The sequence below is a fragment of the Gymnoscopelus braueri genome (genome assembly GCF_963280865.1).
Source record: "Gymnoscopelus braueri genome assembly, chromosome: 18".
Taxonomy (NCBI): Eukaryota; Metazoa; Chordata; class Actinopteri; order Myctophiformes; family Myctophidae; genus Gymnoscopelus; species Gymnoscopelus braueri.
Genome location: NC_137618.1, coordinates 12,539,263 through 12,560,196, shown reverse-complemented (window position 1 = coordinate 12,560,196; position 20,934 = coordinate 12,539,263). Strand labels below are relative to the sequence as shown.

Genomic DNA, 20,934 nt, shown 5'->3' with positions numbered 1-20,934 from the left:
TACAGAGCTAATCTCGCAGACTACTGGACAGCCAAATGTACTTGTCACAAGGCTCACACAAAGTATTATTCACACCTGTTCAATACTTTTTGAAATATTTAACTTTAACTTTTTTTATATAATGAAAGTCAATGAGGCTCGGATTCTCCAAATTTGGCCAAAAAACTAAGTGAGTGTAATAACTAGCATAGTCATTAGGTAATCAACGTATGTGTCTGATAAAGATGATCCTTACTGGACCTAATTATAACCTTCACTTAGTTGAGTTGTAGCAGGTTCCATTATACAGTAACCTTGTTGTTTCTTGCCATTACTGGCAATAGTTGTCTAATGGAAATTGTATGAATGTATTTAATATTTATTTTATTTTGTTGTAGGTCTGTGCTACGCCCACCCCCACCCCAACACGTGGCACTCAGTTCACACACACACATTTCTCAAAGGACCTCAATGGAAATTAACTCAAGCTTGAGTTTGAACCTTTTGACCGATATGTACAAATCTGTGTCAATAAAACTGTCAATACTGGGTCATTTCTCATGGATGGAGCACATGCTCCATCCGGTAGAATTGTATAGGATCTTCAGGAATTCATCATATATAGGTTACTGTACCAAATGTTATGTTAATTCATGAGGGCTTAGCCTGTCTGTGACCCAGGTCATAGATATCTATATTTTGAAAATAATATTCTTCAGATTTCAGGTTGTTGCCCTCAGGGAATGAATCCACGCTGCCGCCCTACTCCTAATACAATGCAATTGTTAACATATAGCTGAGTTCTTTGACCTTGTTTTGAGCCAATCGCATTGAAAGAGACATACTATAAAAGACTCCTGAACACCCATCACCAGCATCAACCTGCGTTTGCCTTCAGAGCTGACTAAACAAGGTATCCAGAGATTCCAGATACAGGAGCGGACCACTGCTGTAGAGCCAAGATGAATTTTCACATTATTTTAATCGTTGCCACCATCATAGGAAGAAGTAGTCAGCTGTCATTGAGTGACTGTAATACAATGGGAGAAGCGCGGCGACCAGATGTCACTGACATCGAGGTGACATGTGGCACCAACTCCATCAGTCTGACGATCCAAGCCTGCCCTGTCGTCTACACCGGCTACAACGAGTCACTGATGATCGTGAACCATCATCCGGAGGAAGCCTGCAGGGGAACCCTGGATACATCTGTCACTCCACCCGTGGTGCGTTTCAACTTCCCCTTGAACAATACCCATGCCTGTGGAAGTCACTTCAGGACCACCAGCGCTGCCGGCACAGGAGTGTTCTCAGAGTTCTCCAACATCCAGACAGTCAACGTCAGTGGCATTGTGCGATCCTCTGATCCCACCACAGGGACAATCACCTACAATGCTGAGATGAAGTACTTTTACTCCTGCGCCTACCCCTTAGAGTACCTGATCAACAACACCCAGATCGATGTGTCAGCCTCCTCTATTGCTTTGAAGGACAAAAATGGCAGCTTCGTCAGCACCCTGCGCCTGGAACTGTTCAGCGATGAACAGTACACAAGCCCCCTGGTGATGCCACAGAATGGAGTCGAGCTGAGGAGCAGGGTCTATGTGGAGGTGAAGGCCACCAACTTGACGGGCCAGTACAATGTGCTCCTGGACCGGTGCTACGCCTCAATCTCCCCGCTTCCTAGCAACTCCAGCTTCTTCAACCTGTTTGTGCCCTGCGGGGTTGACCAGCTCACCAGCATCATCCAGAACGGTGTCAGCCAGAGTGCCCGCTTCTCCTTTCCGGCATTCCGCTTCATGGAGCAGCAGAACGAGACCGTCTCCACCTACTACCTGCACTGCATCACCCGGCTATGCGAGGTCAGCACCTGCAGCACCTTCATGCAATGCAACAACAACAACAGGAGAAGAAGAAGAAGCACGGAGGATGATGAGACAGCCGACCTCCACACCATCACCTCCCCGGAGATCGCCACCCGAACGGAAAGCAGCCACCCACAATCAGCCCCACTGATGCAAGCCCATGATGAGAATTCGTCAGCTGGGCTTGGTGCTGCTGTAGGTGTTTTAGTTTTCGTGTGCATTGTTGCCCTGTGTATGGCTGCCGTCTTTTACAAGCTCAGGAACTAAAAGAAAACCTCCTTGAGCTAGGCTCAATACTGCTAAATACTGTCTTTTGAGGTGTTCCATATCCGCCAGCTTGTCTAACTTTTCTGGTGGAGGAGAGGGCTTGGTTCACCTCACTGTTGTTTTTGGGAATATTTATTTGTTTGTCGTCCAGACAGACAAACGGCTAAACCGTGTAGGACTATTCAAATTGTAGATGAAGAAGGAAAGTGATTTACTGTGGACGTTTAGATGTTACAGCATTAATCAATCAATACATCAACTTTATAGTCACAACAGCTAAATCACATTGTATGTGCAATTGTGTATTCAGTATAGTCCAAGTCGATAAAGCACAGGTGAGTGTAGGAGTAAATGTATATAATGTATATAAATAAGCTTTTAAAAAAGAGGAAGAAATGGTAGTTGGAAAATAGAAAAAATAAGTTATAATGTGTGAAAGTCTGTGGAATGTTTTGAAAGTGAAGACAATGTATTGTACAGTATTACTGTTTAACTTATTTGATGTATCATCTTGCTTGAAATTGAAAACTATCAAATAAAGATATTTTTCACCCACATTATGTTTCATACTTTTTGAAATATTTAACTTAAATTGTATAATAGAAGTCAACAGGGCTCTGATTGGGCCCAAATTTGATCACTGACATCACAGGCTGCTCACATGAAGTCTGAGATCCACATTGGAACCACATTCCCATGTGGATCCCGAGATCCACACAATTCGATATTTATTTTAAGAATTGCCAATTTACAAGCTCACAAGGCGTTGCGATGCAACACGCTTCGATCTTGTATATTGAGCTTGTAGATCGGCAATTTCTGCCGTGTGACGGCATAAACAAAGCACTACACATAACAGAAAAGAGATATTCAAACAGAAGTACACGTAGGATTAAAAACAAATGTGACAGATGAGTGTTACAGCAAAACAAGCAGAGAAAATGTCCCCAATGAGCACAGAACTCCAAACATTTATAATAAAAAGGCTAATCTATGAAGACATGTTTTTAGATGCTGCTTGAAGCAGTTAACGGATGATCTGTTGGATTGGGGAAGACGATTCCAAAGTCTAGCGGCCAAATCCACAAAAGCACAGTCACACTCAGAGTAGAAGCTGGAACGAGCGACGGATAAAAGGCTTTATAGTTTGTCTGGTACAACAGGAACAGCCATTGAAGGGTGTCAACAAAAGAATGCTACAAATGGCACTTAGTGTAACATGGGCGGACATCATCAGAAACGTGGGCCCGCAGGTTAATATTGGAATACTGATATACAGTATTGATTTCAGCTGTTCCAATTCCAAACATGCAATCATGACCCGCTTTAATTACTTCAGTCTATATTATTAGTTTGATTACTTTTTATGTCCAATGTATTTGTACCGGTATTTAAGTTCATAAAGCTAACTTAAGTATAAATAAATGCATTTGAAATTAAATAAAAATGTAACTTTTCAGGATTCCAATTCCAAAATACCATATAATAGCTAAAATTGCAGATCTACAAGCTTGTAGATCAGCTATTTTTGCTACTTTTGTGTGACATACTAGAATGACGTCGATATGCAATGTGGCCCCCAGGCGTGAGTGTGGAAATACTCTCCATCATCAAAGTTGCCCACCCCTGACCTACATAGACACAATGCGGCGCGACAGCGGAGCTAACAACACTCAAGACCCTGATGCTAGACAGGAGGGCTTGGAGGGCAGTGATTCAGGAGTCCCGAGTTTGTTGTTGGCTAGTCCGCACTCTCGCATCACAGGAGGCTAGTCGTCTATATAAGAGGCTCTGTGTTTCTGTTTGTCCAGAGCTAATCTCTCAAACCGCTGGACCAGTGCCAAATGTCTTGGTGCACACTGCCAGTAGGCCAGCTTCGTACCTTAATTCTTTCACGTTTTATGCCATCACTGCCAAACCCCTGTTGTTGGTCTGAGGAGGGCGTCTCCGCCAACACACATGTAGTCGCCAGCTGTTTCTTTTCACCTGACAGTGAGGAGTTTCACTGCAGGGAGGATGTAACGCATGTGGAGGAACACGCCATCCCTCCCAGTTTCACTCCCTGTTGAACAGGCTGTTCTCTGCAACGACAGAGATCACCCTCTCCTGTCGGCTTCTCCACCTGCGACAGGAAATAGTGTTTGTTGGAGCAATGGATGGGAATCAAGCAGTAGTCTCCATGGGGGTAACTCCACACAAACATAGATGGCTGGCTTTTTATGACATTTGGTGGGAATGATCGGAAGATGATTAACTTTTGTGTCAAAAAAATTCAAAGAACAATGTCACAATAAAGACCAGGGGCAAAATGATTCATTTGGAACATAGACATCTTGACAGTTGCATAGTGGTGGCGAAAGTACAGTATGCACTCGACTGAGGGCAACGCATCTATCAACCATCTAAACACAACGGATACATGAATTAATACATGCTGTCAGTGAATGTATGATTGAATAAAGTATGTACAGTCTATCAACAGTGAATTCATATACAGTATGTAGTCTATCTATGAAAGTTTGAATGATTTAGATTTTTTTTTTAAAAATCTTTTCTTCTAGGGGTCCCTGGCACAAAACATTTTCAAATGGGGGGTCCGCAGCCCAATAAATATCATTTTGGGTGTCCTTGGCACAAATAGGTTTGAGAACTACGGATTTAGAGGGCCTTTCTAGAATCGGCCTCAGGTCTTATTGGGTTTCTTTCATATGAACTATTTTCGCTATGAATATAGGTGTGCCTTAGGCACAGAGTTTGAAAACCACTGATATACATGAATACACACAGTATGTAGTCTATCAACAGTGGATGAATATAAAGTATTTGCAGTCTATCAACAATGAATATAAGAAAATATGTCAACATACCTTGGGGCAACAGTGTTTCAGGAGCTACAGTACAGTGGAGCCGACACCTGGGAGCTGGAAGGTTTGTCTGTGTTTTGAAGAATACAAGAACGCTCGCCCCAAAACACACTAGCCCCGGGTCAACTCCGGCGACCTCGGAACAGTCGCCACCAGGCATTCCTGAACGTAACCTCAGTAAATCTATGCCTAAACCTAACCTTATTCCTAAACGTAACCTCAGTAAATCTATGCCTAGGCCTAACCTTATTCCTAAACTTAATCTCATTAAAACTATGCCTAACCCTAAACGTATTCATAACCTCAGTTTAACGAATACAAGAATATAATAACTGCTGGGGGAGAGCAGTCCGCGAAAATAAATGGGGGCGAGTGTGTTTTGGGACAAGTGTTCCGGTTACCATTTTGAAGTATTCTTGAGCAAGACACCTAACCCCTAACTGCTCCCGATGAGCAGGTTGGTGCCTCACTGACTGTTGGTGTGTGAATGTAAATGGTACAGTAAATGGTGCATTTATATTATTGTGGGCTCGCTGCAGCAGCAGCGAGCCCACTATAGCTATCTTCACTATTTATTTCTCCCCCAAAAGTATGGCACCTAACTACTCCCACATACTTTCACTTAGAAACTCCATTCAAACTTTAAAAAAAATCCAGCTTACTGTGGACATGTGTGCTTGTACTTTTCTTTTTGAAATAATTTGTAGTTTCTGAAATATTTAACTTTAAGCACCCAATGCATTTCCAATGGGTTTTGCTAGTGGGGAGAGAGAAGGACAGAGGAGAAATACCCCATGTGGTTCTGCAAATTAACTAAGTATATTTACTCAAGTACTATGCAAGTGCTTACAATGCAGATTACCTTTTACTTTCCTTTCTATTTTTGTTACCTCTTCTCCACTACAATTACAGCATATGACAGCTTTAGTTACTTGTTACTTTGCAGATTTTATTATTAATACAAAACCTACATTAACCACATACAGCCGATCTACAATGTGATGCGTTATGAGCATGTAGATTGGCTATTTTCTGAAAGTTTGAATACTATTACGTTGGTACTCAAAGTATATTTTGATGCTAAAACGTTTGTACACTGCAAGCTCCAAAACTCCCCCCCACACACACACACACACACACACACACACAGACACAGACACACACACACACACACACACACACACACACACACACACACACACACACACACACACACACACACACACACACACACACACACACACACACACACACACACCCCCCATACTCCACCGCCACCCCACCTCCCACATCACATGACATACCCCCCTCTGTCATACAAACTATACAAAAGAAAAGCCGATCTACAATGTGATGCGTGATGAGCTTGTAGATCTGGTATTTTGGAAAAAGCTTGACAGTCTTTGGAAAGTGTGAGTAGAGGTGGCGGCAGTGGCTCAGGGGTAGAGTGGCCGGTAAAGCGGCCGGATGGCAACTGCGAGGTTCACAGTTCGATCCCGGGTTCCCCCAGAATTAGTGTCGAAGCATCCTTGAGCAAGACGCTGAACCCCTAATTGCTCCCGATGATCAGGTGCCTTGCATGGTTTCCTCCACCATCGGTGTGTAAATGGGTGAAATTTTGATGGCAATAAAATTGTAAATTTCAAGCTCCAATTTAACACTAATGGTGTGTATTGGTCAACATAACCCCACACAACTCCCTCCACCACCAGACCCCATACCCCCTCTCTCTCTCACACACACACACACACACACACACACACACACACACACACACAAACACTCCCTGTGTTCGTATTCAATCGGGTGTTGTATTAAGAGCGGAGGGCTCGCAACTCACTTTTATAGGGATGTTTCACTTTCAAACAAGTTTGGGGTCATTATAACGTCTACTCAGGCTTTTGTGAGCACCGCAGACAGTTATTAAGTTGCTTGATTCAGTATTTAGATATTTGATATTCATTGCCCCCTTCCTATACAAACCCATTGTAAATTCAAACTCCATTTTAACCATGTTAGATTCATTGAAAACACCCGTCCTTGGTTCTGGTGACTGATATTGTCATTCTAATGCACAATTTTCACAATACATTTTCTCATTATCTTTTACATATTTTTTGGGGAAATGAAAACAATTTAAAAAAAAGAAATATAATTAAAAAAAAGTAATTGAAAAAAAAACACGGCCCCTTCACGTATTAGAACAATATCAGTCACCAGAACAAAGGACAGGTATTTTCAATGAATCTAACATAAAATGGAGTTTGAAGTTACAATGGGTCGGTGGCATGTGGCCCTGTAGGAAGGGGGAGTGTCTATAAAATGTATATCAAATATCTAAATACTGAATCAAGCAACTGGGGTGCTCACAAAAGCCCAAGATGTTAAAATGATCCCAAATATGTTTGAAAGTGAAATATCCCTTTAATGCTCTGTATAAAATGTTTATTTCCCAGCAGTTGTTTGGAAATAAACCTGCTTTTGCTATTCAAAAATAGCAAAAGTAGCTTAAAACGCGTCGCTTCACGCCGCGTTTCGTGCTTGTGGATCTACTACTTTTGATTGTAGGACGTTAAATTTATGGAAAAACACAAAAGGTTTCCAGAATATTGAGATGATGAGTTTTCTGCCCGACAACAGCGATATATAGCAACAACTAAAATGACACCGAGGCGTTCCCAGCTTGAAAGGTATACCGTATGACAACGTATAGGAGTAACATGTCTAAATGGGTTAACTTAATGCCCTCGGCCAGGACACCCATGACCAAGTTCAAATTGCATTACAAAACAAAATGTCAGAGGGTTAAAGTGTTTGTGTTATGCAATAACTCTGTATCTTATGCTCTGCTTCCGGGGGGTTTGTGTTCTCAGATTTTCTATGTCATGCTTGCACAGATAATCTGTAGTATCACAGGAACTAGAGTCACACCGCCAAACTGAATGCCAATAGCATTGCAATAAATTATTATTCCTGATGAAAGCGTCTAACTGAATGTCAAAAATGCCTGTAAGAGGGTCTGTGTGTTTGTACAGAGCTAACCTCGCAGACTACTGGACAGCCAAATGTACTTGTCACAAGGCTCACACAAAGTATTATTCACACCTGTTCAATACTTTTTGAAATATTTAACTTTTTTTATATAATGAAAGTCAATGAGGCTCGGATTCTCCAAATTTGGCCAAAAAACTAAGTGAGTGTAATAACTAGCATAGTCATTAGGTAATCAACGTATATGTCTGATAAAGATGATCCCTACTGGACCTAATTATAACCTTCACTTAGTTGAGTTGTAGCAGGTTCCATTATACAGTAACCATGTTGTTTCGTGCCATTACTGGCAATAGTCTAATGGAAATTGTATGAATGTATTTAATATTTATTTTATTTTGTTGTATGTCTGTGCTACGCCCACCCCCACCCCCAACACGTGGCACTCAGTTCACACACACACATTTCTCAAAGGACCTCAATGGAAATTAACTCAAGCTTGAGTTTGAACCTTTTGACCGATATGTACAAATCTGTGTCAATAAAACTATCAATACTGGGTCATTTCTCATGGATGGAGCACATGCTCCATCCGGTAGAATTGTATAGGATCTTCAGGAATTCATCATATATAGGTTACTGTACCATATGTTATGTTAATTCATGACGGCTTAGCCTGTCTGTGACGCAGGTCATAGATATCTATATTTTGAAAATAATATTCTTCAGATTTCAGGTTGTTGCCCTCAGGGAATGAATCCACGCTGCCGCCCTACTCCTAATACAATGCAATTGTTAACATATAGCTGAGTTCTTTGACCTTGTTTTGAGCCAATCGCAGTGAAAGAGACATACTATAAAAGACTCCTGAACACCCATCACTAGCATCAACCTGCATTTGCCTTCAGAGCTGACTAAACAAGGTATCCAGAGATTCCAGATACAGGAGCGGACCACTGCTGTAGAGCCAAGATGAATTTTCACATTATTTTAATCGTTGCCACCATCATAGGAAGAAGTAGTCAACTGACATTGAGTGACTGTAATACAATGGGAGAAGCACGGCGACCAGACGTCACTGACATCGAGGTGACATGTGGCACCAACTCCATCAGTCTGGCGATCCAAGCCTGCCCTGTCGTCTACACCGGCTACAACGAGTCACTGATGATCGTGAACCATCATCCGGAGGAAGCCTGCAGGGGAACCCTGGATACATCTGTCACTCCACCCGTGGTGCGTTTCAACTTCCCCTTGAACAATACCCATGCCTGTGGAAGTCACTTCAGGACGACCAGCGCTGCCGGCACAGGAGTGTTCTCAGAATTCTCCAACATCCAGACAGTCAACGTCAGTGGCATTGTGCGATCCTCTGATCCCACCACAGGGACAATCACCTACAATGCTGAGATGAAGTACTTTTACTCCTGCGCCTACCCCTTAGAGTACCTGATCAACAACACCCAGATCGATGTGTCAGCCTCCTCTATTGCTTTGAAGGACAAAAATGGCAGCTTTGTCAGCACCCTGCGCCTCGAACTGTTCAGCGATGAGGGGTACACAAGCCCCCTGGTGATGCCACAGAATGGAGTCGAGCTGAGGAGCAGTGTCTATGTGGAGGTGAAGGCCACCAACTTGACGGGCCAGTACAATGTGCTCCTGGACCGGTGCTACGCCTCTATATCCCCACTTCCTAGCAACTCCAGCTTCTTCAACCTGTTTGTGCCCTGCGGGGTTGACCAGCTCACCAGCATCATCCAGAACGGTGTCAGCCAGAGCGCCCGCTTCTCCTTCCCGGCATTCCGCTTCATGGAGCAGCAGAACGAGACCGTCTCCACCTACTACCTGCACTGCATCACCCGGCTATGCGAGGTCAGCACCTGCAGCACCTTCATGCAATGCAACAACAGGAGAAGAAGAAGAAGCACGGAGGAGGATGAGACAGCCGACCTGCACACCATCACCTCCCCGGAGATCGCCACCAGAACGGAAAGCAGCCACCCACAATCAGCCCCACTGACGCAAACCCATGATGAGAATTCGTCAGCTGGGCTTGGTGCTGCTGTAGGTGTTTTAGTTTTCGTGTGCATTGTTGCCCTGTGCATGGCTGCCGTCTTTTACAAGCTCAGGAACTAAAAGAAAACCTCCTTGAGCTAGGCTCAATACTGCTAAATACTGTCTTTTGAGGTGTACCATATCCGCCAGCTTGTCTAACTTTTCTGGTGGAGGAGAGGGCTTGGTTCACCTCACTGTTGTTTTTGGGGATATTTATTTGTTTGTCGTCCAGACAGACAAACGGCTATTCAAATTGTAGATGAAGAAGGAAAGTGATTTACTGTGGACGTTTAGATGTTACAGCATCAATCAATCAATCAGTAAATCAACTTTATAGTCACAACAGCTAAATCACATTGTATGTGCAATTGTGCATTCAGTATAGTCCAAGTCGATAAAGCACAGGTGAGTGTAGGAGTAAATGTTAGTGTTTTTAATAACAAATGCACTGAAAGTGTTAATGTACAATGTACAGTATTACTGTTTAACTTATTTGATGTATCATCTTGCTTGAAATTGAAAACTATCAAATAAAGATATTTTTCCCCCACATTATGTTTCATACTTTTTGAAATATTTAACTTAAATTGTATAATAGAAGTCAACAGGGCTCTGATTGGGCCCAAATTTGATCACTGACATCACAGGCTGCTCACATGAAGTCTGAGATCCACATTGGAACCACATTCCCATGTGGATCCCGAGATCCACACAATTCGATATTTATTTTAAGAATTGCCAATTTACAAGCTCACAAGGCGTTGCGATGCAACACACTTCGATCTTGTAGATTGAGCTTGTAGATCGGCAATTTCCGCCGTGTGACGGCATAAACAAAGCACTACACATAACAGAAAAGAGATATTCAAACAGAAGTACACGTAGAATCAAAAACAAATGTGACAGATGAGCGTTACAGCAAAACAAGCAGAGAAAATGTCCCCAATGAGCACGGAACTAACATTTATAATAAAAAGGCTTTTTTAGATGCTGCTTGAAGCAGTTAACGGATGATCTGATGGATTGGGGAAGACGATTCCAAAGTCTAGGGGCCAAATCCACAAAAGCACAGTCACACTCAGATTAAAAGCTGGAACGAGCGACGGATAAAAGGCTTTATAGTTTGTCTGGTACAACATGAACAGCCCTTGAAGGGTGTCTCAACACAAGAATGCTACGAATGCCACTTAGTGTCACATGGGCAGACATCATCAGAAACGTGGGCCCGCAGGTTAATATTGGAATACTGATATACAGTATTGATTTCAGCTGTTCCAATTCCAAACATGCTATCATGACCCGCTTTAATTACTTCAGTCTATATTATTAGTTTGATTACTTTTTATGTCCAATGTATTTGTATTTAAGTTCATAAAGCTACAGTAACTTAAGTATAAATAAATGCATTTGAAATTAAATAAAAATGTTACTTTTCAGGATTCCAATTCCAAAATACCATATAATAGCTAAAATTGCAGATCTACAAGCTTGTAGATCAGCTATTTTTGCTACTTTTGTGTGACATACTAGAATGACGTCAATATGCAATGTGGCCCCCTGGTGTGAGTGTGGAAATACTCTCCATCATCAAAGTTGCCCACCCCTGACCTACATAGACACAATGCGGCGCGACAGCGGAGCTAACAACACTCAAGACCCTGATGCTAGACAGGAGGGCTTGGAGGGCAGTTATTCAGGAGTCCCGAGTTGGTTGCTGGCTAGTCAACACTCTCGCATCACAGGAGGCTAGTCGTCTATATAAGAGGCTCTGTGTTTCTGTTTGTCCAGAGCTAATCTCTCAAACCGCTGGACCAGTGCCAAATGTCTTGGTGCACACTGCCAGTAGGCCAGCTTCGTACCTTAATTCTTTCACGTTTTATGCCATCACTGCCAACCCCCTGTTGTTGGTCTGAGGAGGGCGTCTCCGCCAACACACATGTAGTCGCCAGCTGCTTCTTTTCACCTGACAGTGAGGAGTTTCACTGCAGGGAGGATGTAACGCATGTGGAGGAACACGCCATCCCTCCCAGTTTCACTCCCTGTTGAACAGGCTGTTCTCTGCAACGACAGAGATCACCCTCTCCTGTCGGCTTCTCCACCTGCGACAGGAAATAGTGTTTGTTGGAGCAATGGATGGGAATCAAGCAGTAGTCTCCATGGGGGTAACTCCACACAAACATAGATGGCTGGCTTTTTATGACATTTGGTGGGAATGATCGGAAGATGATTAACTTTTGTGTCAAAAAATGTCAAAGAACAATGTCACAATAAAGACCAGGGGCAAAATGATTAATTTGCAACATAGACATCTTGACAGTGGTGGCGAAAGTACAGTATGCACTCGACTGAGGGCAACGCATCTATCAACCATCTAAACACAACGGATACATGAATTAATACATGCTGTCAGTGAATGTATGATTGAATAAAGTATGTACGGTCTATCAACAGTGAATTAATATACAGTATGTAGTCTATCTATGAAAGTTTGAATGATTTAGATTTTTTTTTTTTTTTTTTTTTACAAAAATCTTTTCTTCTAGGGGTCCCTGGCACAAAACATTTTCAAATGGGGGGTCCGCAGCCCAATAAATATCATTTTGGGTGTCCTTGGCACAAATAGGTTTGAGAACTACGGATTTAGAGGGCCTTTCTAGAATCGGCCTGAGGTCTTAGTGGGTTTCTTTCATATGAACTATTTTCGCTATGAATATACAGTAGGTGTGCCTTAGGCACAGAGTTTGAAAACCACTGATATACATGAATACACACAGTATGTAGTCTATCAACAGTGGATGAATATAAAGTATTTGCAGTCTATCAACAATGAATATAAGAAAATCTGTCAACAGACCTTGGGGCAACAGTGTTTCAGGAGCTACAGTGGAGCCGACACCTGGGAGCTGGAAGGTTTGTCTGTGTTTTGAAGAATACAAGAACGCTCGCCCCAAAACACACTCGCCCCGGGTCAACTGCGGCGACCTCGGAACAGTCGCCACCAGGCATTCCTGAACGTAACCTCAGTAAATCTATGCCTAAACCTAACCTTATTCCTAAACTTAACCTCAGTAAAACTATGACTAGGCCTAACCTTATTCCTAAACTTAATCTCGGTAAAACTATACCTAACCCTAAACGTATTCATAACCTCAGTTTAACGAATACAAGAATATAATAACTGCTGGGGGCGAGCAGTCCGCGAAAATAAATGGGGGCGAGTGTGTTTTGGGACAAGTGTTCCGGTTACCATTTTGAAGTATCCTTGAGCAAGACACCTAACCCCTAACTGCTCCCGATGAGCAGGTTGGTGCCTCACTGACTGTTGGTGTGGGAATGTAAATGGTACAGTAAATGGTGCATTTATATTATTGTGGGCTCGCTGCAGCAGCAGCGAGCACACTATAGCTATCTTCACTATGTATTTCTCCCCCAAAAGTATGGCACCTAACTACTCCCACATACTTTCACTTAGAAACTCCATTCAAACTTTAAAAAAATCCAGTTTACTGTGGACATGTGTGTTTTCTTTTTGAAATAATTTGTAGTTTCTGAAATATTTAACTTTAAGCACCCGATGCATTTTCAATGGGTTTTGCTAGTGGGGAGAGAGAAGGACAGAGGAGAAATGCCCCGTGTTTTTCGTAAAGTCACTGTGGCCACATTTTTTTCACTACAGATTATTATCTGTTATTTTACATCACCAAGTGTGCACAGGTCTGCTCTCCGATTTAATCCAAAGATCTAAGCTGTGTGATGTTGTATACATTTTTTAGTTAAGACCATTAATATAAACCCATGTACCTATACACTCTAGCAATCAGTAGCAGCTGGTGCTACCTAATCTGTCAGTCATTGGCTGCTCAGTGGTTCTGCAAAGTAACTAAGTATATTTACTCAAGTACTAAATTTTGAGGTCCTTTTACTTTCCTTTCCATTTTTCTTACTTCTACTCCACTACAATGACAGCATTTGACAGCTTTAGTTACTTGTTACTTTGCAGATTTTATTATTAATACAAAACCTACATTAACCACATACAGCCGATCTACAATGTGACGCGTTATGAGCTTGTAGATTGGCTATTTTCTGAAAGTTTGAATACTATTATGTTGGTACTCAAAGTATATTTTGATGCTAAAACATTTGTACACTGCAAGCTCCAAAACTCCCCCCCCAATACTCCACCGCCATCCCACCTCCCATATCACATGACATACCCCCCTCTGTCATACAAACTATACAAAAGAAAAGCCGATCTACAAATCTGAAAAAGCTTGACAGTCTTTGGAAAGTGTGAGTAGAGGTGGTGGCAGTGGCTCAGGGGTAGAGTGGCCGGTAGAACGGCCGGATGGCAACTGCGAGGTTCACAGTTCGATCCCGGGTTCCCCCAGAATTAGTGTCGAAGCGTCCTTGAGCAAGATGCTGAACCCCTAAACCGCAAAAACAGATCCACCGACGACACTATTGCCATGGCTCTCCACACCGTCCTCTCGCACATGGACAACAAGCTGCTGAAGGACAAATATGTACGTATGCTGTTCGTGGACTACAGCTCAGCATTCAACACCATTGTCCCAGCAATACTTGACAAAAAGCTCAGAGACCTAGGGCTACACCCAAGCATGTGCGACTGGATACAGGACTTCTTGTCCAACCGACATCAGGTGGTGAGAATGGGCAGCATCACATCCGACCCCCTGACCCTCAACACCGGAGCACCCCAGGGATGCGTGCTGAGCCCTCTCCTCTACTCCCTGTACACGTATGACTGCACAGCCACACATGTCTCCAACACCATCATAAAGTACGCGGACGACACGACAGTGATAGGCCGAATCGTCAACAACGACGAGTCTGACTATAGAGAGGAGATCAACTCACTGGCACGCTGGTGCAGGGAGAACAACCTCTCTCTTAACGTCGACAAGACCAAAGAACTGATCGTGGACTGCAGGAGGCCGCGGAGAGACCATGCGCCCATCCTCATCGACGGTGCTGCAGTGGAAAGGGTCAGCGAGTTCAAGTTCCTCGGAGTACACATCGAGGAGGACCTCAAATGGGAGACGCACACCACACACGTGAGGAAAAAGGCTCAGCAGCGACTGTACTGGCTCCGCCGCCTGAAGAAGCTCGGAGTAGGACGTCGCATCCTCAGGCTGTATTACAACAGTTCGGTTGAAGGCATCCTAACAGGCTGTGTCACGGCCTGGTACGGGAACTGCACTGCCCGAGAAAAGATCAGCCTACAGCGAGTAGTGCGATCGGCAGAGCGGATAATGGGAATCGAGCTCCCAGCGCTCCAGGAACTGTACAAAAAGCGGTGCGTGGTCAAAGCCAAGCGCATCATCAAGGACAAGCACCACCCAAGTCACAGACTGTTCAAACCCCTACAACGACCGCGAACGGGCAAGGGGCTCTACCGCAGTATCAAGAGCTCCACCACCAGGTACTGGTGTAGTTTTAATCCGGCTGCTGTCAGGATGCTGAATGAGGCATAAGCCTTGCTCAGCAGCCTGACAGCAGGCGGTGCAAAACCTTTCTGGCTCTTCCTGAACACACCTGTGGATTATACCAGGGACAGTGACTTGGACTTAGCTCCCCCTCGGACACACCTGTGGACTACACCAGGTACAAATGACTTTTTTGCTGCACTCCCTCATGGAGCTACTTGCGGATTATACTAGGGTCAGTCCACCCTAGGTGGACACGCACTGACCTTTTGCACCTTAATCCCATGTATAACGCACTGACTTTTTTGTCTTTTTTATTGTGCTTTTTTTTTCTCTAAGCACCTTAACGTCCATATGTATATCATGCACAGTATAAGTATAACATGCACAGTATACATACATTGCTGCTATGCTCAGGCACCTTAGTTTTTTATTATCTCAGGTACTTTGTAAATATGTAGATAACTTGTCTGGCATTCTGTTGCTCTCTTGTTTTGATCTCCTTCCCACTTGCCCCCCACCCCTCTTCTTCTCCCCCCCCCCCCCCCTCTTCTTTCTATGGAAATTAACGTTGCGATGGGAACGATGTACAAAAACGAATTTCACCCACTTCTTTACCTTGTAAACCTGTGATGTGACAATAAAACTGATTCTGATTCTGATTCTGATTCTGATTCTGATTCTAATTGCTCCCGATGATCAGGTGCCTTGCATGGTTTCCTCCGCCATCGGTGTGTAAATGGGTGAAATTTGGATGGCAATAAAATTGTAAATTTCAAGCTCCAATTTAACACTAATGGTGTGTATTGGTCAACATAACCCCACAAAACTCCCTCCAGCCCCATACCCCCTCTCTCTCACACACACACACACACACACACACACACACACACTTTAAACCATAGTAAATAGCTAATCTACAAGCTCACTGGAGCCAGGGGGAAGCACCCCGCACCCATCACTCCTGCTCCCTATACCCCTCCATCCCCTTACTACCATCAGCTATTCAAGCAGGTGTTTAACTGATGACAATTAGGAGAATAACAGGTGCCCCCGATCTGATCAACCGGAGGCAAGTCTGCACCCACACACAACACAAATACAGAGATACCGAGTCAAACTGAATTTGTACTTTTTATAACTACAGTTTTTTGGCTTTAAAGCGAGCCCACATTGTTTCTTCAGGAACAATATTTCTAGTTTAAATTATTATTCCTGATGAAAGCTGAATGTCAAAAATGCCTGTAAGAGGGTCTGTGTGTTTGTACAGAGCTAATCTCGCAGACTACTGGACAGCCAAATGTACTTGTCAGAAGGATCACACAAAGTATTATTCACACCCGTTCAATACTTTTTGAAATATTTAACTTTAACTTTTTTTTATATAATGAAAGTCAATGAGGCTCGGATTCTCCAAATTTGGCCAAAAAACAAAGTGAGTGGAATAACTAGCATATAGTCATTAGGTAGTCAACGTATGTGTCTGATAAAGATGATCCCTACTGGACCTAATTATAACCTTCACTTAGTTGAGTTGTAGCAGGTTCCATTATACAGTAACCTTGTTGTTTCTTGCCATTACTGGCAATAGTTATCTATTGGAAATTATATGAATGTATTTAATATTCATTCTATTTTGTTGTAGGTCTGTGCTACGCCCACCCCCACCCCCAACACGTGGCACTCAGTTTACACACACACATTTCTCAGAAATGTGTGTGTGTAAACTGAGTGCCACGTGTTGGGGGTGGGGGTGGGCGTAGCACAGACCTTTTCTCGGAATGTCCGGTAGAATTGTATAGGATCTTCAGGAATTCATCATATATAGGTTACTGTACCATATGTTATGTTAATTCATGGCGGCTTAGCCTGTCTATGAACCAGGTCATAGATATCTAGATTTTGAAAATAATATTCTTCAGATTTCAGGTTGTTGCCCTCAGGGAATGAATCCACGCTTATTGTGCTTTTTTTTTCTCTAAGCACCTTAACGTCCATATGTATATCATGCACAGTATAAGTATAACATGCACAGTATACATACATTGCTGCTATGCTCAGGCACCTTAGTTTTTTATTATCTCAGGTACTTTGTAAATATGTAGATAACTTGTCTGGCATTCTGTTGCTCTCTTGTTCTGATCTCCTTCCCACTTGCCCCCCACCCCTCTTCTTCTCCCCCCCCCCCTCTTCTTTCTATGGAAATGAACGTTGCGATGGGAACAATGTACAAAAACGAATTTCACCCACTTCTTTACCTTGTAAACCTGTGATGTGACAATAAAACTGATTCTGATTCTGATTCTGATTCTGATTCTAATTGCTCCCGATGATCAGGTGCCTTGCATGGTTTCCTCCGCCATCGGTGTGTAAATGGGTGAAATTTGGATGGCAATAAAATTGTAAATTTCAAGCTCCAATTTAACACTAATGGTGTGTATTGGTCAACATAACCCCACAAAACCCCCTCCAGCCCCATACCCCCTCTCTCTCACACACTCACACACACACACACACACACACACACACACACACACTTTAAACCATAGTAAATAGCTAATCTACAAGCTCACTGGAGCCAGGGGGAAGCACCCCGCACCCATCACTCCTGCTCCCTATACCCCTCCATCCCCTTACTACCATCAGCTATTCAAGCAGGTGTTTAACTGATGACAATTAGGAGAATAACAGGTGCCCCCGATCTGATCAACCGGAGGCAAGTCTGCACCCACACACAACACAAATACAGAGATACCGAGTCAAACTGAATTTGTACTTTTTATAACTACAGTTTTTTGGCTTTAAAGCGAGCCCACATTGTTTCTTCAGGAACAATATTTCTAGTTTAAATTATTATTCCTGATGAAAGCTGAATGTCAAAAATGCCTGTAAGAGGGTCTGTGTGTTTGTACAGAGCTAATCTCGCAGACTACTGGACAGCCAAATGTACTTGTCAGAAGGCTCACACAAAGTATTATTCACACCCGTTCAATACTTTTTGAAATATTTAACTTTAACTTTTTTTTATATAATGAAAGTCAATGAGGCTCGGATTCTCCAAATTTGGCCAAAAAACAAAGTGAGTGGAATAACTAGCATATAGTCATTAGGTAGTCAACGTATGTGTCTGATAAAGATGATCCCTACTGGACCTAATTATAACCTTCACTTAGTTGAGTTGTAGCAGGTTCCATTATACAGTAACCTTGTTGTTTCTTGCCATTACTGGCAATAGTTATCTATTGGAAATTATATGAATGTATTTAATATTCATTCTATTTTGTTGTAGGTCTGTGCTACGCCCACCCCCACCCCCAACACGTGGCACTCAGTTTACACACACACATTTCTCAGAAATGTGTGTGTGTAAACTGAGTGCCACGTGTTGGGGGTGGGGGTGGGCGTAGCACAGACCTTTTCTCGGAATGTCCGGTAGAATTGTATAGGATCTTCAGGAATTCATCATATATAGGTTACTGTACCATATGTTATGTTAATTCATGGCGGCTTAGCCTGTCTATGAACCAGGTCATAGATATCTAGATTTTGAAAATAATATTCTTCAGATTTCAGGTTGTTGCCCTCAGGGAATGAATCCACGCTTATTGTGCTTTTTTTTTCTCTAAGCACCTTAACGTCCATATGTATATCATGCACAGTATAAGTATAACATGCACAGTATACATACATTGCTGCTATGCTCAGGCACCTTAGTTTTTTATTATCTCAGGTACTTTGTAAATATGTAGATAACTTGTCTGGCATTCTGTTGCTCTCTTGTTCTGATCTCCTTCCCACTTGCCCCCCACCCCTCTTCTTCTCCCCCCCCCCCCCTCTTCTTTCTATGGAAATGAACGTTGCGATGGGAACGATGTACAAAAACGAATTTCACCCACTTCTTTACCTTGTAAACCTGTGATGTGACAATAAAACTGATTCTGATTCTGATTCTGATTCTGATTCTAATTGCTCCCGATGATCAGGTGCCTTGCATGGTTTCCTCCGCCATCGGTGTGTAAATGGGTGAAATTTGGATGGCAATAAAATTGTAAATTTCAAGCTCCAATTTAACACTAATGGTGTGTATTGGTCAACATAACCCCACAAAACCCCCTCCAGCCCCATACCCCCTCTCTCTCACACACTCACACACACACACACACACACACACACACACACACACTTTAAACCATAGTAAATAGCTAATCTACAAGCTCACTGGAGCCAGGGGGAAGCACCCCGCACCCATCACTCCTGCTCCCTATACCCCTCCATCCCCTTACTACCATCAGCTATTCAAGCAGGTGTTTAACTGATGACAATTAGGAGAATAACAGGTGCCCCCGATCTGATCAACCGGAGGCAAGTCTGCACCCACACACAACACAAATACAGAGATACCGAGTCAAACTGAATTTGTACTTTTTATAACTACAGTTTTTTGGCTTTAAAGCGAGCCCACATTGTTTCTTCAGGAACAATATTTCTAGTTTAAATTATTATTCCTGATGAAAGCTGAATGTCAAAAATGCCTGTAAGAGGGTCTGTGTGTTTGTACAGAGCTAATCTCGCAGACTACTGGACAGCCAAATGTACTTGTCAGAAGGCTCACACAAAGTATTATTCACACCCGTTCAATACTTTTTGAAATATTTAACTTTAACTTTTTTTTATATAATGAAAGTCAATGAGGCTCGGATTCTCCAAATTTGGCCAAAAAACAAAGTGAGTGGAATAACTAGCATATAGTCATTAGGTAGTCAACGTATGTGTCTGATAAAGATGATCCCTACTGGACCTAATTATAACCTTCACTTAGTTGAGTTGTAGCAGGTTCCATTATACAGTAACCTTGTTGTTTCTTGCCATTACTGGCAATAGTTATCTATTGGAAATTATATGAATGTATTTAATATTCATTCTATTTTGTTGTAGGTCTGCGCTACGCCCACCCCCACCCCCAACACGTGGCACTCAGTTTACACACACACATTTCTCAGAAATGTGTGTGTGTAAACTGAGTGCCACGTGTTGGGGGTGGGGGTGGGCGTAGCACAGACCTTTTCTCGGAATGTCCGGTAGAATTGTATAGGATCTTCAGGAATTCATCATATATAGGTTACTGTACCATATGTTATGTTAATTCATGGCGGCTTAGCCTGTCTATGAACCAGGTCATAGATATCTATATTTTGAAAATAATATTCTTCAGATTTCAGGTTGTTGCCCTCAGGGAATGAATCCACGCTGCCGCCCTACTCCTTAAAATACAATGCAATTGTTAACATATACTGTAGCTGAGTTATTTGACCTTGTTTTGAGCCAATCGCAGTGAAAGAAACATACTATAAAAGACTCCTGAACACCCATCACCAGCATCAACCTGCGTTTGCCTTCAGAGCTGACTAAACAAGGTATCCAGAGATTCCAGATACAGGAGCGGACCACTGCTGTAGAGCCAAG

General features: G+C 42.8%; 2 protein-coding genes across 2 annotated transcripts; both read left to right on the top strand.

The window, feature by feature from the left end:
• Window positions 1–941: 941 nt before the first annotated feature.
• Window positions 942–2,111, top strand: LOC308106238 (zona pellucida-like domain-containing protein 1; the record flags this gene model as incomplete). Its single annotated transcript, XM_080457294.1, has 1 exon — window positions 942–2,111. The coding sequence occupies one exon, from the start codon at window positions 942–944 to the stop codon at window positions 2,109–2,111; it is 1,170 nt and encodes a 389-aa protein (XP_080313420.1).
• A 6,827-nt stretch (window positions 2,112–8,938) lies between these two features.
• LOC308106237 (zona pellucida-like domain-containing protein 1) lies at window positions 8,939–10,102 on the top strand (the record flags this gene model as incomplete). Its single annotated transcript, XM_080457293.1, has 1 exon — window positions 8,939–10,102. The coding sequence occupies one exon, from the start codon at window positions 8,939–8,941 to the stop codon at window positions 10,100–10,102; it is 1,164 nt and encodes a 387-aa protein (XP_080313419.1).
• Between the last annotated feature and the right edge of the window lie 10,832 nt (window positions 10,103–20,934).